We start from the raw sequence: 17970 nt of genomic DNA, 5'->3' as shown, positions 1-17970 counted from the left end.
CCCTTACTGCCTTGTTTGGTATTATTGCAAATGAAGATATAACTTTAAAAACTCCTAACCTACAGGTTTTAGTTTTTACTTCTCTTTTAGCAAGAAGAGCAATCTTGCTTAAATGGAAGGAGTCTACCCCTCCTACACATCTTCAATGGCTACGTGATATCATGTCTTATTTAAATTTAGAAAAGATCCGCTGCTCAGTCTTAAATTTGAAACAATCTTTTTATGATATTTGGGGACCTTTCCTAAATTACCTTTCCAATTTATAAAGTTTAACAGTGCACAGACTTTTATGTATATTTTTATCTTCTCTTCTTAATTGAATATGTTTTTTTTCTAATTATCCATTGTCATCCATCAGCTTTTTTCTTTGGTAGTTGGTAGGGGGTTGACTTTTTTATATAAAAATTGCTTTCATGATGTATGACTTATCTTTAAATTTTTGATTACATAGTGGTATACCTTTATGTGTTATGCTATAACATTTTGATCAATTTTATTGCAATACATGAATGTACACAAGTTATGTTGAGATGTATCTATGTGTTGCACTCTGTAAATCTTTTTTTTTCTGAATAAAAATATTGTAAAAAGAAAAGATGATATTGGATAAAGTGTGACAAGATGGGCTATTCTCAAATCCAGAAAATACAAGGTATAGAAAAAAACGATGATATTTTTTATTTCTCAGAGATGTTTTAAACTAGGGATTCCCATGGTTGAGAAAGTAAATGTTGATAATTTAATTTATTCAAAGTGAATATGCAATAAGATAGGTCTGGTCCATGGATTGAGATCCGAAATTGGAGAAGGGCCAATTTTGATGGTATCTGAAAGGATCTGGCGAGTGTGGATTGAGTCAGGTTGTTTTCTGGTAAAGGTGTACTTGGTAAGTGGAACGCCTTCAAAAATGAAATTTTGAGAGTACAGAACTTGTATACGCCTGCCAGAACAAAAAGTAAAGACAACAGGTTTAGGGAACTTTGTTTTTCAAGAGGCATTTAGGCCCTGGTAAGGAAAAAAAGGAGGTGCATATCAGGTGCAGCCAGGTAAGAAAAATGAGGTACTTATGGAGTATAAGAAATGCAATAAAACAAAAAGGAAATCAGGAGGGGTAAAAGGAGGCATGAGGTTGCCCTAGCAAACAAGGTAAAGGAGAATCCTAAGGGATTCCACAGATATGTTAAGAGCAAAAGGTTTGCAAGGGATAAAATTGGTTCTCTGGAATATCAGAATGATAACCCATGCGTGGAGCCAAAAGAGATGGGGAGACCTTAAATGAATGCTTTGCATCTGTATTTACACAGAAGAGAGATACAGAGTCTATAGAAGTGAGGCAAAGTGGCACCAACTTCATGAAGCCTGTACAGACTACAGAGGTGGAGGTGTTTGCTGTCTTGAGGCAAATCAGGATGGATAAATCTCCATGGCCTGACAAGGTGCTCCCACAAAACTGTGACAAATGCAGAAATTTCCAAAGCACTAGCAGAGATATTTAAATCATCCTTAGCAACAGGTGAAGAGCCAGAGGATTGGAGGATAGCCAATGTTGTTCCGCTGTTTAAGAAAGGCTCTAAAAAAAAAAGCAGGAAATTACAGGCTGATGAGCCTGACATCAGTAGTGGGAAAGTTATTGGAAGGTATTCTAAAGGACCTGAAATATGGGTATTTGGATAGAGCTGGACAGATTAGGGATGGTCAGCATGGTTTTGTGTGTGGTAGGTCGCGTCTAACTAATCTTATACCCAATCTTCAAGTAAGTTACCAGGAAAGTTGATGAAGGCAAGCCAGTGGATGTGTCTACATGGACTTTAGCAAGGTAGTTGACAAGATCCCACATGGGAGGCTGCTCAAGAATTTTGAGTTGCTCAGCATTCAAGATGAGATAGTAAATTGGATTAGATGTTGGCTTTGTGGGAGAAGCCAGAGAGTGGTGTGGATGGTTGCCTCCCTGACTGGAGGTCTGTGAATAGCGGGGTGCTGCAGGGATTGGTGCTGGGTCTATTGTTGTTTGTCACCTCTGTCAATGATCTGAATGATAATGTGGTTAACTAATTAGAAAAATTGCAGATGACACCAAGATTGGGGGTGTAGTGGAGAGCGAGAAAGACTATCATGGCTTGCAGCGAGATCTGCACCAGCTTAAAAATGTTAGATGAATTTAATGCAGACAAGTGCAAGATGCTGAACTTCAGTAGGACCAAACCAGAGTTGGTCTTACACAGTGAATGGCAGGGCACAGAGGAGTGCAGTAGAAGAACGTGATCTGGGAATACAAGTCCATAATTCATTGACAGTGGTGTCACAGGTAGATAGTAAAGAAAGCTTTTGGCATATTGGTCTTCATAAATCAAAGCATAGAGTACAGGAAATGGGATGTTATGTTGATGCTGTATAAGACATTGTTGAGGCTTAATTTGGGGTATTGTGTGCATTTTTTGTCTGTGTGCAGGAAAAATGTAAATAAGGTTGAAGGAGTACAGAGGAAATTTATATGGATGTTGCTGGGGTTGGAGGACCTGAGTTACAATAGGTTAGGATGTTATTCATTGGAACACAGAAGATTGAGAGGAGTTTTGATAGAGGTATACAAAATTCTGAGGGATATAGATAGGGTAAATGCAAGCAGGCTTTTTCCACTGAGGTTGGGTTCGACTACAACTAGACGCCATAGGTTAAGGATGAAAGGTGAAAATTTTAAGGAGAACAAGAGGGAAAACTTCTTCACTCGAAGTGTTGTGCGAGTGTGAAACAAGCTGCCAGTGCAAGTGGTGCATGCCAGCTTGATTCCAAGATGGCGGCGCGTCGAAGCTTGCAGCGGCCACTCCGGAGCTGATTATCTGTTATTTGTGAAGTGGGGTGCCATGCGCAATCATAATCGATTGAAAACGGACGTGGGAGCATGGAGGAACATCGGGAAATCTCCAGGAAGACCCTCTTCATTGATGCTGCTGCTGTGAAGTCCGGGACTCTGCTAGGAAGAACAGGCCCCCAGTCCTCGGGGTTGCATTGCTGATGGCCGTTGGCGGGGCCGTCTTAATACGCTCGGCAGAGGATGATGCTCAGAGAAGCTGGGCCGGAGGGGATGGTCGTCGGCTCGGAGGTTCGACGGACTTGGAGTCCGTTGCTGTCAGGTCGCTTTGAGTGTGTGCTGCATCTGCAAGGCTGGGTTCAACGGAGCTTTCATTGTGTGCTGCGTCTGCGAGGCTGAGTCGGGCGGCGCTGTGGAAGTCCATAGCGGGGGTATTCCCTTCTGCCGCCAGCGTGGGATGACGAGTCTGTCAGGACCCTGGGGACTTGTGGAAACTGTGTGGTAATTTCCTTTGAACTTATAGTCTTTTAACGTCTTTGGAATATTTTTACTGTGCCCGTGGTCTGTTTTTTTTTTATCAATTATGCTTTTGTTTACACTGTTGTAACTATGTGGTTTTGTGCAGGTCTTGTAGCTTTAGTTTTTGGTCTTGTTTTGTCTGGTGGCTTTGGAGCTCCTTTCCGGGGAACGTGCTAGACGGTAGTGCAATATTAATACGCAGCAGCCTCTCCGGACTCTGGATTGGGGATTACCAAATGTTATGTGGATTCTCTGGTGTAGTCTGATTTGTCATATTGTTACATCCGTAGCCCCCTCCTTTGTGAGAATTGCCAGATCACTGTTGGGTTGAGTCAAAAGGGGGGCCTAAGACATGAGGGAGAGACATGCAGGATGTCACGTTTCTCCCCCCCATAGCGATGTAAAGCTACAGGGCATGGCCATTGTCTCTTGGAGACAGATTTGTGGATTGAGATGCTCTGCTACGTGAATGCCCTCAGGCAAAATGGGCTGGTTGAGGGAGAGATTGCATTACCCCCAACCTGATTGACATCTATGACCCTGCGACTCAGAATAAAAGAGGGGCTGTAGGAACAACCCCTCAGACGCACCAGAAGAAACGTTAAGCGACCACGTAACAGCAGACGGTCATCGGAAACCAAGCCACGTGCGTTCAATTCCGTGGCTGGAATTGGTGGCTGAAACCACGGAAAACGGCTTTTTAGCTAACAACGGGGAAACCCGCTCCCCTGACTCAACGGATTGGCATCATAAGAGACTTGGGCAAGTTTAAACACCTCCCTCTCTTAAACCCAAAACGCTGCAGCCTGAACGAGCTAATGACTTTTATATTTCCATTGGACAATACATTAACCCCTAGACAACGATAGAGTTATGTTTTATTGGTTATGATCATACCTGTGCTTTAGATTTAGTATTGACGACGTATATTATCTGTATGTTTGTATTAATCTTATTTTTGTGCCCCTTTATCAATAAATACATTTAAAAATAGTACCATCCGACTTCAACAGACCTCTCTATCTTTGCTGGTAAGTGATCCAGTTATGGGATTTCGTAACAATATGCTTTTGTGATATCATTCTGGAGGAACATTGTCTCATTTTTTAACTGCATTGCATTTGTAGTTTCTAAATGACAAATAAACTGAATCTGAATCTGATTTTAACATTTAAGAAAAGTTTGGATAGGTACATGGGATGTGGTTTGTGGAGGGCTATGGTCCCAGTGTAGGTTGATGGGAGTAGGCAGTTTAAATGGTTCAGTATTGATAAGATGGGCTGAAGGGTCTGCTTCAGTACTGTACTTTTCAATGACTCTATCAAAGATCCAGATGAATATCGCACAAGCTTAGGTATGAAGGTAACATACGACTTGGTGAATAATGAAGAGCACAGTGATAGACTTCAGGAAGGCATAGAGCTGAAATGGATAAACACAACAGTCAAAAATCTATGCAGAGGTGTGAACTGATGTAAAACACCTGTGTAGTGCTCGTCTTATCTCGTGTGTCACCACACTCTTTATGAGCAAATCAAATTACCTAGTTCTACACTAGTTGCTAGTGGGCCATCAGAAGCTCTAGGTATTGGAAGGAGGCAGTGAATCGTAAACACATTTCTTGAGGTATTATATACAAAACATTTACATGAGCAAGAACAATTCAAAACTCCAACATTCTATCTTAGGTTCCAAATCTCAGATATCAAATGAAGACCAAATTCCTTTTTAGTTAGAATCAGTGAGATTCATTAGAATAACTTTTACTAGTCCAATTTCTCAAACTAATTAGATCTAATGTTTTTCCCTATTTAAAGGTTAGCAGACTAACATTTGCCTTTTTACTCATCTCTAGCCAGTTAGGAAACTAATTGAACTCCTATTCTTAAATATTATATTTAACTTCACTTTCAGTTCCAGGTCAGTAAAATTTCAATTCCACACCAAATATAAATATATATAGCCTAAACCTTTTCACGACAAATTCTCCAACATCACAACGTTTATTCAATCTCTTTGCAAAAATAATCAGCTCTTCCAGAAAATCTAATTCAGATTCTTTGAATGCAAAATTAACTTATACATCCATTCGTATTAAATCCTCTACGTCATAAAAGATTTCATTCCCGCGCTGGTTCTTTGATCTTGGGTAGCTCACCACCTTGTTTCTTTAGATGAAATAGTGGGTCATCCATGGAAAGTCGATTCACATTACTTACACACAAAAAAAGACCTGACTAATTTCCTTGGTATGATTTAACAGAACTAATTCCCAATTACACTCTGTCTCTGCCGATATTGTCTCTCTGTAGCTGCTGCTTGTTATACCTGTAGCTTCAATAAACCTTTTCTTGGTATCGTCTCTCCTTCAGCCTGAGGGGTTTCAAGTATGTTGGGTAGAGATACTCACTAATAATTCCACTTTTAACAGTTTATATCTTTAGTTTCTATTAGATTGCTGTGCTTTGCTTGCTTGTCTGCGCCTGCATCAGCCACATCTTGTTCTCGCATAGCTTTTTTTTCAAGTTGTTAAAAAAGAATTTAGTAAACCTCGTTTTCTTTCCTCTACAGGTGGAGCTTTCTAACATTACATCTTTGGGTTTGATTAACCTTGGTTACAACATCACTTACTATTTTTATGGATCCATAGTTATTATATCTGGTTTTGAAGAAGGTCATGTCTTCAGAAACCCTGCAGTAAAGATTTATTGGAGCAGTACTGAGAGTGAAGGATTTTGTTTAACTTGGAGAAGCTGTGATTCACAGTTGTGAGGCTTTGATGATAAAGTGGCTGGAAGAATTGAGAGAGAATCTGAGGCAGAACTCACCCATTTCATAGTAAATGTTGAACTTTGTGCTTGGTGTTTGTGGACCAGAATGGAAATGGACCCACATGTTAGTGCAGTTGGAGACACGAAATGTGTCTATGTCTACGTCTTCCTGAGTCAAAGTGAATCGCACGTCTTGATCAGGATTCATTCCACAGCCAAAGGAGATGTGATCTTCCTGGGACGTCACAGTCAACAAGTCCACCCTGAATCGGACTCCTGGGGGTAAAACATGTGCCCTAGTTAGTTGCAGCACTGTTTCTCAACAGCTGACACATGGTTTCAGACATACTTAGTATTACCATATCCCTTAGATTTATAGGGGTGCACCTGCCTCATATTGTGCTTTCTACCCTCTACATAAAAATGCCATGGAATCAAGTTATCCTTTGGAGTCTTGGGAATATTTCCAGGCTCGAACTTCATGCAGTACTGATGAGGAGCAGAATTGTCAATAAACTGGTGGGGGAAGGAAGGAAGACAGGTCCTGATAGATATAAAATTAAGTCCTGTCTTTTCTCTCAGATGTTTTCCAACTAAGAACTGGGCAGTTCTCCAGGAAAATTCAGCTATAATTATCGCTCAACAATCATCTTGGTCACTATCACTGCACTGTTTGTGGTTTCTGTCCGTGTGCAACTGGGATGTCTTGTTTCCTAAATTACAACTGGATGACTCCTTGGATTGTACTGCATTATTAGCAAGGCAATTTTAAAATCCTCATACAGTCACAGGGCACCACAGCACAGTGACAGGACAATTCGCCCATCTATACTGTTATTTGCTTGGTTCTATCAACCCACATTTGGAGTACAGCCCTACATATCCCTCCCATCTGTGCTTCTTTTAACTTTTGAATCAAAACCACATCCACCAGTTCCTCTAGCAGCTCGTTCCAAACTCACAAACCTTCCGAGTAAAAACGTTCCTCCTCAGGTTACCCATATTTCACCTTTCACCCTTAACCTGTGACTTCTAGTTTTAGTCTCCACCATCCTCAGTGGAAAAAGCCTGTGAAATCCTCCTGCCTATACCCTTTGAACCTTATCTTACTCCTCATCACTTTGCGTACCTCTGTGAATTTTCCCCCATTCTGCCACACACCTGAGAATAAAATCCATATCTAGTCCACCTTTTACTCCAAATCAGGTCCCCAAGTTGCAGCAACATTCTGTTAAATTCACTCTTTCAATCACATTGATTATGTCATGGAAGAAACTACCAAAAATGATGAACAATGATACAGTGCAGACACCACTTATCCCAGCCTATTCCCTCTCTCACCAGATCGCATCTGACAAATCGCCTCTTTTCACCTGATCCAGGTGTATGAGTTTGGAATACAGGTAATGAAAACTCTTGGAAAATGGTCAATCCAAATCTAGATTGTGGAACTACCTATTCCTTTCCTACCCAGCATCTGCTTTCTGGCCATTGGATGATGCATTTGTTATGTCTGTTGCTTTATCTCGGAAACAGAGTGTTACCTGTGTACAGGTGAGTGGAGTTAGACACCTGGACCAGGTTGAAGAACCAGTACATGTCTGCACTATTCTGGTAGTAGCTTTGGAAATTATTGGACACGATGAAACCAGATACACAGGGACAGGGATTCCTTGAAAGAGCCTGGAGATCCACAGTTCCTGGGATAATTTCTGGTGGGCAAAAGCAACCTGAAACCAAAGACAGACAATGTGAATCACCGAACAACCATGAATTCCATTTTGTCCTTTCCTATAACCCACTGTTTTACAGTTATTCACACAATGATCATAAATATTTAAACAGAACAGCCTTTCTATCTAACATTAGGGAGAAAAGCTGCCCTAATCAATTGTCATGAATGATATCTGATATATCATGGGCAAGGAGGCTGAGGTTCCTATTCTGTTACTCACCTTCACAGTGCGTCCCGTTCCCTCTGTAATAGGATTTGCACTCACAGTGGTAGGAACCCATCAAGTTCAGACACTGAGCGTTGCTGTCACACTGATTCAGTGCCGGATCCGCACACTCGTTGACATCTGAAAAGAGTAGATAAATAAACTATCAGAGGTGGAGGGAAGGTGGAAGAAGAGTGTGATCCTTGTTACATTTTTGTCTGTGTGAATACTCTACAGCGAGTCCTGCAGTCATTCCAACAGCTTGGAGCTGTAACGAGGTCCAAGTGTGGAAACTGAGAAATGTCACAATTGTATTTAAGAAAGCGGTGGAGAGATTTCAAGACACATAAGGCATCATGAGGTATGGGGGAGACAGCCGGTTTACGGCAGTGATGTAGCAGATCACATTGACAGATGGAACAGTTTGACAGGGCTGAATAGACTAGCCTAACTCCAATTCTTTTACATTACTTCAAGACGGCAACATGTCATTGTAGATTCTCAAGTTTTGCTTTCTAAAAAAGTAAAATATTTGGTTTGGGTTCTTCAAGGATGAAATGTAAAAGGTCAAACCTGTGCATGTTGATCTGTTTCCGGGTCTCAGGATGTACCCTGGGTGACAGTCACAGTGGTAACTGCCCACCGTGTTCACACAGAGCTGGGAGCAGCCGCCATTGTCCTGCAGGCATTCATCCACATCTGAAAAGCAGGCATGTTGGGGTCATTTTTAACTTGCATTGATATTCCACTAATACAATGGCACATCTTTCAAACCTCATGTTTGTAAAACCGTTTGCTGAACTGATTTAATGCTGGTAGTGAGTTGGTAAGATCAAATCAAAATCAGCTTCAATTCAATAGCTGGTTAGTTTTCCATTAGGCGGTTTAGGTGAAAAAATACCCTCGGCATTGCTCACTGGTCTCAGGAAACTCCCTTGAGCCCATTGCTCCTGTCTGTTGGCTTCACACCTGTTTTTATACATGCAGTCAAAGAGAGAGTTATAGATGAAGTGGAAGATAGTGACAGAGTGGGAGATAATAAAGTAGAGAAATAAAGAGAATGTGAGAGCCAGCAAGACATAGTAAGTGATAGTGTGAGGGGTATTGTGGCAGATAGAGTGGAGGGGGAACTGATAGAGACATAGAGATTGTGTGCTAGAAAGTAAGTGAGAGAGATAGAGAGACAGAAAAACAGCGAGACAGAGAGTTCAGAGGTAGAGAGAACCAGAGACAGCAAAACAGAAATAGGTTTTAGGGATCATCTTTCAATTTTTCAATATGGATGTTACAAAATAACTTAGGGGCATCTTCATCTACTGTACTAACTCACTTTTTACCATCTTCTCTGCTCAATTCTGTTCTCAAGCAAGTTGTCTACAAACGTCAACTTGAATTTGAAAGACCATTCTCTCCAGATGCATCACAGCTTGTTATGACAACTGCTCTGCCAAAAGCAGGGTCCCTCCCAGTCCAGTTTTTCTCCCTTCTATCCTTCTCACTGCAGAAAACTCACAACACAAGACTTAAGGACAGTCTCCGTTCCACTGTTATGAGATTCTCGAATGACCTCGTGTACAAGAAAGGTGAACTCTTGATCTCACTATCTACCTTGTCATGGCCCTTGCATCATATTTATCGACTGTCATTTCATTTTCTCTGTACCTGTAACACTATATTCTGCATTGTGTTTTTATTTTCCTGGTATTGTTCTACCCCAGTGTACCTATGTATGGAGTGATCTGACTGCACGCAAAAGATTTTCAGATCTCAGTAAACGTGATAATAATGAAATAATGATGCATTGAATCTGTACATTGTGCAGTGAATCTCAAAATGAGAGAGAACTGAGAGACTCACCGGAGTGGATGTTGAAGGTGAAAGGTTGGGAGGTCACCAGGCCGTCTGACGAGGTGTTTACCTGGATGACAGTCGTACACATGGACAGAGAACCCAGACCTGAGATTCAATTAACAAAGTAAGCTGTAAAATACATCGCAATATTTTTTCCAGTAAAACCACCGACCTTCCCTGAAAATTTATCAAGTAGATTGCGGTAATGTATCGTAATGAACCACAAGTTCAACACTCAAATAGAAACTTCTGGAGGCACTCTGCAGTTCAGAGAGCATCTGGGAGGGAAAGGAACTGTCAATGTTGTGAGTTGAGAACCTCCAACTCTCAGTGTGTGTCACTGAGGCAAGTTTCCAGTCACTGGGACTGGGAGTCTCTGCTTTATCCTACTTCAGTTGCAGCAGGTTTGATTCCCTGAGAACCATCTTCAGTCTTCCTCCTCACATGAGAATTTCACTGCTTCCAGAGCAATTGAAGATGCATTTCTTTCCACAGATGCTGCTCTTGACTCACTGTTCCTCCAGTATTTTGCTCCTCGTTACAGGTTCCAACATCTGCAGTCTTTTGAGTTTCCATTGAACACTTCATCAGCAGTTCTAACCAGAAACATTAACACTGCTTCTCTCTCCACAGATGCTGTCTGATCTTCTTTTTCTGTATGTCTTTCAGACTTCCATCACCTACCATTTTAAAAACTTTTATTTTAATTCTAATGGTAGTTTTCTGAGCTCCCTCCCACATCACACTCTTGTTCCAGTTACGCTCAGCCAAAACTCTACCACTGTATCTGTGCATGTGAAATCCCTTGTGTATTTGCCATTATTTTGAAAACTGCATCTTCATTTTTAAGTGCCTAGGTGATCTCTCCTCTCTTCATCTCCAAGGCCTCCTCAGCTCTACAATCTCCTTGGAATTCTGTACTCTTCCTCCTTCAAGTTAACCAACATCACTCTCACATTTCAACCCTGCTGTTCCCTACATTGACCTCCGAGATTCCCTCACCATTAAATCACTTCTAAAAACTAAGCACTGGAAGAAATTTCACAATGTTATTGATGTAATATGAATGGAGGTAGAATAGTTGTTGAGCTGGGCAGCCTTAATGAGGATCTCGGTTAAAGTTTGTAAACCAACTCAGAGATGGAATTTCCTTGCTCCACAGACTTCTCCATTCACACCACATGCTGCATCCGCAAAGCAAACAGTGTTACAAAGGACCCCACACACCCCTCATACAAGCACTTCTCACTCCTGCCGTTTGGGAAAAGGCTCCGAAGCATTCGGGCTCTCATGGCCAGACTATGTAACAGTTTCTTCCCCCAAGCTATCAGACTCCTCAATACCCGAAGCCTGGACTGACACCTTGCCCTACTGTCCTGTTTATTATTTATTGTAATGCCCGCATTGTTTTTGTGCGCTTTATGCAGTCCAGTGTAGGTTTGTAGTCTAGTGTAGCTTTCTCTGTGTTGTTTTTATTATGTAGTTCAGTCTAATTTTTTATACTGTGTCATGTAATACCATGGTCCTGAAAAAAGTTGTCTCATTTTTACTACGTACTGTACCAGCAGTTATGGTCGAAATGACAATAAAAGTTGACTTGACTTGACTATAGCCTCAAAGCCCTTCTGTTTGCACTACCCATCTCTACCCCTACAATCGCATACCACAACACCAACACTGACTTTCAACTTCCCCACTCTATGTCTGTATTACCACAGCACACTCACTTTCCCATTTACTGAACACCACAGCACACACCACTAAATCAAAACCTCAATCTCCACTACAGCTTGTTACATGATGGCAGTAATCTGGAAAGTGTTTCCAACCTGGCAAGCTCTTCAGCTGAACACTCCTTTTGTCAATACTGACTGTGCAGTTACTTCCAAGAAGGGACCGCAACCGAAACAATTCCAGAAAAGTCGGTTACTGGCAGGGAAAGGAAGGTCAAATGGGAAATTAAGACACCCCATTACTGAAAGTGATTTCTGCAACTTTCCCAGGTTTGACTTGTGGAAGGAAGACCTCACTGAGCAATGGCTACAGGATCAGAGTGGATCTGGGACACCTTACCTGCAAAAACCAAAGTGGTTGTGCCTACAGGTTGGGAGCTCTGAATCTGCTGGACCCCACCTGCACGGTTTGTGCAATTGGCGATGATTCGATAGTTGAGGATCACCATTCTTGGAAGTGGTTTGACCATCCACGTCAGTGTGATGTTGGGTCCTGTGACATTGGCAGTTACAGTCTGCACCATGTTCCTAATATCTGGGCAGCAAGGCAAAAGGAGAGATAAACAGGTGAATGGACGGTTTCTCTGGTATGAGACCTTACTGAGCTTTAGAAAGATTTTCCAGGCCACCAAGTGTCAGCTTTTGCTTGATGGCAACATCTCTCATTGATGCAGAAGGCTATAGGTTCCAGTCCGACTCCAGACAGATCCAGCCTAATAAGAGGCAAGTTACAACTCCCAGCAATGTGCCCTGCTTACCAAAAGTAGAACCAATCCAATCAAGCTGCTTCAATTCTATCACACTCCAGACCTGTGTCTTGGAGCTGGTGGAAAGGACTGGAGTATGAGAATATCTTAACATCTGAACTACACTTACAAGCATAGGTCCACGTAACCAGTCCAATTAAATTTCTGGTCAATGGTGACCCCAGATGTTGATTGTGGGAGACTCAACATTGGTAAATGTCATTGAATGTGAAAGGTATATAACTGGATCTTTTCTTGATTGAGATTACCATAGCCTGGTACTATTTGGGCAAATGTTACCAGCCACGTATCAATCCATACCTATAGGTCATCCTAGTCTTGCTGTGTGTGGAAATAGTCTGTTTGCTTGCTGAGAAGTTGTGAATAGCATTGAATATCGTGCAGTTGCGGTCACCTGTGACTGACCTTGTGATAGATGGAAGGTCATTGAAGAAGCAGCTGAACATAGTTGGGAAGGACACTGTACTGAGCTCTTTATGTCCCACTTTCCAACCCTTTGCTGATTATTTAGAGTATCCTAAGCCAAGTACCTTCAGCTGCTTCTGCAATGACCTTCCAACTCTTACAAGATTGGAAGTGGGAATAATTGCACAACATTCAACTCTATCCACAGCTCCTCTGCAAACAACCAAATTATGCCACATACAAAAAAAGTTGGAAAGTATAACACCTTCTCACTGATGTCCAGTTGCATTAGCTGAACTGGATAAATTGCCTCTTTGGTTCTTCAAATAGAATCATAGGGTCTAACATCCATTGGAAAGCACAGATGAAAGTTCTGTTTATCAAGTTCTTGGAAATTATCACATTTCTATCACTGCAATTTACTCTCAGTAGAGTATTATGGCATTAAATTCTAGTATGTTGTAAACCTGGAATTCAATAATAAAGGTAGACTAATTGTTATTGGTGGTTTCATGTGGTGAATGTTTTTGAGACTGGGGTTGAAAAATTGATATTACAGCTTGAGTATTGCTCCAGATTTTTACTTCTAAGTTGTAAATATCAACCAGTAAGCAGTAAATCATCAGAGTTTTCTGCACATGAAGCCTATTAAAACTCAGCAAAACTATTGAAACAGATATCGCCAGGAACAAGTTTTATTGTAGAATGTGGCACTGAGGGGAAAGGTTGGCCAAAATTGTAATGAATGCTAGACCAGGTGTAGGGCATGGAATGGCCTATTGCTGCTTCTGTTTCTGATGTGAAGGAAGAAAGTGCGTTGATAGAATGTATAAAAAATCACGATTAATGTATCACTACACATTACTAATGAACAAGGGAGCAGCAAGTGCAGGGAAATTGTTTGGGATAAATATGGCATGTTTGATAACGTCCAGAGGCAGCTGATGATAAAATCAAGAGGGAACGAAGCAAAGTGATGTTAACAGTACCAAAGTCTTCCATTCTGTGAAGTAAAGTGTACGTTTCTGTTACAGTTAACAATGCAGTCAGGGCAAACTGGGTTGCTCGATTTCAAATAAGTAAACAAGTAAACTGAATGGACTGATGACAAGTACTAGATAATACAATCTGATTGATGTATTCAAGTGGCTTCTGTTTACTTAAACAGGCACTGAAGAACCTTCGACCCTGACCTTGGCCACTGTCTGTGAGGAGTTAGCACATTCTTTGTGTGGCAGTATAAGCTTACCTCTGGGTTCTTTGTATTCCTAACATATCCAATAGTAAATTGTTTAACTGTAATTTGTTTTTCATGTATGTGGAAAGCAGGTTGTGGTGGGCTGAAGTGCCTCTTTCTGCCCTGTACAACATGCTGACTAAAAGCATAGGAAGGATTTGGACCCAAATGAATTTCTGAGTTCACAGCTGAGATAGTCAGCCAAGCAGAACCTTGATATCAATGGTACAATTTCCAACTTCTTGCTGCTGTGCATCCATATCCACTGTTCCAGTCAGAAGATGATATCTGTGATCTGTGCAGACTTACCATAACATCCGGTCTCTGATTCACTCCAGCCTGGCACGCAGATACACACCAGATATCCTGACCTATCTGAGCCACAGCTTGCAGTTACATCACAATCCACTCTCCGGCAGGGATACCACTCTGCAAAGGTCAGGAATGACACAGTGATATCAGTAAAGGGATGGATGGCTCGTTCATTCCATTTTGTGTAAAAGTGAGGCTTTCCTCTTAGTTACAGACATACTGATTTCTGTGCCATGGGTCTGTGCCATCTAATATACTTGGCTTCAGGGGACTGTATAAATGGACAACATTGTTTCAATCACTCCGTTTTCTTCAACTTACCATTTATTTCAGTGAAACTGAAGTGCAGAGGAGTGTGTAATAAGCAGCTGAATAGAAATTAAACAATCATGCAAAATGAGCAAAATCAAAACAGCCTGCAAGGATTTCATAATGAAGACCACTTCACTGCAGTTCCATCAGTTACAACTGGTGTTCCAAATTGCTCGAGTCTCATGAAAAACATTGTATTTGTCTCTTCTCCTTCATACACACCATACCTTAGTGACAACACTGAGCTCTGACACGTGCCCTATTGGTTACAGAGAACATTTCCACCAGGATTGATTCCTATTTTACGAAAGCAGGGTTGCGCTTGTTTGGGACTGCAATAGTGTGCAGCCAGGGCTACTGTATGCTTGCTCTTGCAGAAATGTGGCTCCCGGACAAAATTCCACACACCATCAATCTACAGGCCATGACACTCAGGGACTTGGGTTGTATTATTTTTGTGACTATGTTTTTCTGTTACCAAATTTATTTGTGCTATATGTGCCTTGTGTTGTGTGTGATTGTTGCACCTTGGCCCTGGAGAAACACATCCTTTTGTCTGTATTCTTGTGGTTGGTTGAAAATTGCTGTTTTTGTGGCAGCTGTAAAGTGCAAAGATATATAAAAAAACCATAATTTAAAAAAAAATAAATGAATAGTGCAATAAAGAGGGAATAATGAGGTAGTGTTAATCTTGCTTGCTTTTCTCTTACTAAGTTATTTATTCAGAAAGCAAAAGTCTTCTTGTTTCCCCTACACACCTCATTTAATTTGTACTCAGAATAATAGTGGACTCCTTTGTGGATATGACTTCACCCCATCAGAGAGAGCTCTCTGTATGAAGTATTGCTCTTTAAATTCTCGCTCTGTACATTCTAAAACTTTGCCGGCAAGAATGCTGTCACCTTTTCTCATTGTAAAGAAGGTTTGATTCATCTACATTGGATACTCAGTGAGGAGGTTCGCTTAAGAGTGTGGTTAGACTGCTGGTCTTATTCCTTTCCATTGCAACTTTATACTGGAAGCACTATTTAGATGAACTTATCCACCTGTTCTTTCACAGGCTCACACTGAGCACTTAGTACATTGTCTCTGTCTTCCAGAAGGTAGTTTTTCTGGCAATTTTAATTTGCTTTTTATCAGCATGCTGCAACTGGCTTTATAATAGTTGTGTTGAGTATTTATATTTTCCATAAGTCCATAAGACCACAAGACACAGGAGCTATTAGGCTATTTGGCCCATTGAGTCTGACTCGCCATGCAATCATGGCTGATCCTTTTTCCCCCCTCCTCAGTCCCACTTCATGGCCTTCTCCCCGTAACCTTTGATGCCATGTCTAATCTAGCACCTATCAATCTCTGCTGTAAATACACCCAATGACCTGGCCTCTGTATCTGCCTTTGGTAACAACTTCCACAAATTCAACACCCTCTGGCTAAAGATATTTCTTTGCATCTCTGTTTTAAATGGACACCCTTCTATCCTGAGACTGTGCTCTCTTATCCTAGACTATCCCACCATGGGAAAAATCCATGATATCATGGCAGAGTTCAATGATTTTTGAAAGATTATTACTAATGCCTCCACAATCTCTACTGCTACCTTTTTCAGAACCCTAGGTTGCGGTTCAACTGGTCCAGATGACTTGTGTATCCTTAGGTCTTTCAGCCTTTTGAGCACCTTCTTCCTTGTAATAGTAACTGCATTCACTTCTCTTCCCTCACACTGTTCAACATCTAGCACACGGCTCGTGTCTTCCACGGTGAAGACTGATGCAAAGTACTCATTTAGTTCATCTGCCATTTCCTTGATCCTAGTTATTATTTTACCAGCCTCATTTTCTAGCGGTCCTATATCCACTCTCATCTCTCTTTTATTTTTTACATACTTGAAAAAGCTTTTAATATCCACTTTGATATTGTTTGCTAGCTTTATATTTCATCTTTTCCGTCCTAATGATTCTTTTAGTTGCTCTCTGTAGGTTTTTATAAGCTTTCCAATCTTCTATTTTCCAGCTAATTTTTGCTTTGTTGTAAGCCCTTTCGTTTGCTTATATATTACCTTGAATCCTCTGATAACCAGAACTCCAATGATTTATAGAATACTATGATTGGGAATTGTAATCACTGCCTTCTGATAGAAGAGATACTTCCGTATCACATGATTAAGGTACCCTCTCAGCTGCTTAGATTGAGATAGTAACCCATGTTTCTGGATATCTTCCAAGAGCTTATTCACAAAGACAATCTTGGGAATGAAAGGCTGAACCTCTGAGGAGTGCTTGATGTTTCTGGTCTGCACTCATATGGAGTTCAGAATGATGAAGTGGAATCTCACTGAAACCAGGTGAATACTGAAAGGACTGGATAGGGTGGATGCGGAGGGGATGTATCCACTGAATCTCAGATCAGAGAGGACAGCCCCAGAACGAAGGGACATTCCTTAAAAAACTGCAACGAGGAGGAAGTTTTTCAGCCTAGGGTGAGAAATCCATGAAATTCATAGCTACAAAGGGCTGTGAAGACCAAATCATTGGGTGTTTAAGATTGAAAGGTTCATCATTGGTGGCAAGTCTAGGGTTACAGGGAAAAGGCGGGAAAAAGGAGTTGAAAAGAAACAGTAGTAATTAAATGGCACAGCAGATTCAATAGGCCAATTAGCCTAATCTCCTCCTATATCTTATGGGTTTTGTAATTATTTCAAAGTGTCTATGCTATTTACACAGCTTGGATAACAGGCTGTTTTTTTTTGACAACTGCCCCCTTCACCACTGTATACAATGATGGAGAATAATTATCAACAAAAATTTGCATCTTAAAGAGTGATGGAATAATGATGGTGAGAATTGTGATCTTCCTCACCAACAATGGGTTGGAATGTTAAAGCCCTTGTCGATATAATCCACAATGGAGGCCCAGCAAGACTTGGCTGTCTCTTTGAAACAAACCATATAAATGTAGTACACCTAGTCACACAAGCAATGAATTGAAAGAGACAAAGAGAGCTTGAGAAAGATATCATTAATAACAGAATATTGTCCGGTGCATATTTTTTTCAGCAGGCGCCTCCTTTTCGATACTACAAAGACACAACCACATCTAATTTGGAATGGAAAGGCACAAGATCCTTCGGTAAAACCGGGAGCAAATAACTTGCATATTTTTTTAATTAAATGACTTAAATTTCTGAAACCCCCAATCATCAGGAGACACTAGGTTTGTAATTATTCTCAATCAGTTTGACCCAGTTTGAACTTTCAGATGATATTGGAACAAGTGTGACAAGATAGACTGTTCTAAAATCCAGAAATTAATGG

At 41.0% G+C, this 17970-nt stretch overlaps 1 protein-coding gene across 1 annotated transcript in view; it reads right to left on the bottom strand.

Annotated features, from left to right (window-relative positions):
* Positions 1-17970, bottom strand: part of LOC132397669 (uncharacterized) — a 258258-nt gene that overhangs the window by 145463 nt on the left and 94825 nt on the right. The window contains exons 31-37 of the mRNA XM_059976438.1: positions 14342-14461; positions 11964-12158; positions 9897-9995; positions 8613-8738; positions 8055-8180; positions 7644-7829; positions 6157-6375 (exon numbers count right to left, since the gene is read on the bottom strand). Coding sequence (XP_059832421.1) covers positions 6157-6375; positions 7644-7829; positions 8055-8180; positions 8613-8738; positions 9897-9995; positions 11964-12158; positions 14342-14461 — 1071 coding nt within the window. The remainder of the gene's footprint in view (positions 1-6156; positions 6376-7643; positions 7830-8054; positions 8181-8612; positions 8739-9896; positions 9996-11963; positions 12159-14341; positions 14462-17970) is intronic.

The sequence above is a fragment of the Hypanus sabinus genome, chromosome 8, assembly GCF_030144855.1.
Source record: "Hypanus sabinus isolate sHypSab1 chromosome 8, sHypSab1.hap1, whole genome shotgun sequence".
Classification (NCBI taxonomy): Eukaryota; Metazoa; Chordata; class Chondrichthyes; order Myliobatiformes; family Dasyatidae; genus Hypanus; species Hypanus sabinus.
Note: the sequence above shows the minus strand (reverse complement) of the source record. Positions and strands in the feature narration are given on the sequence as shown.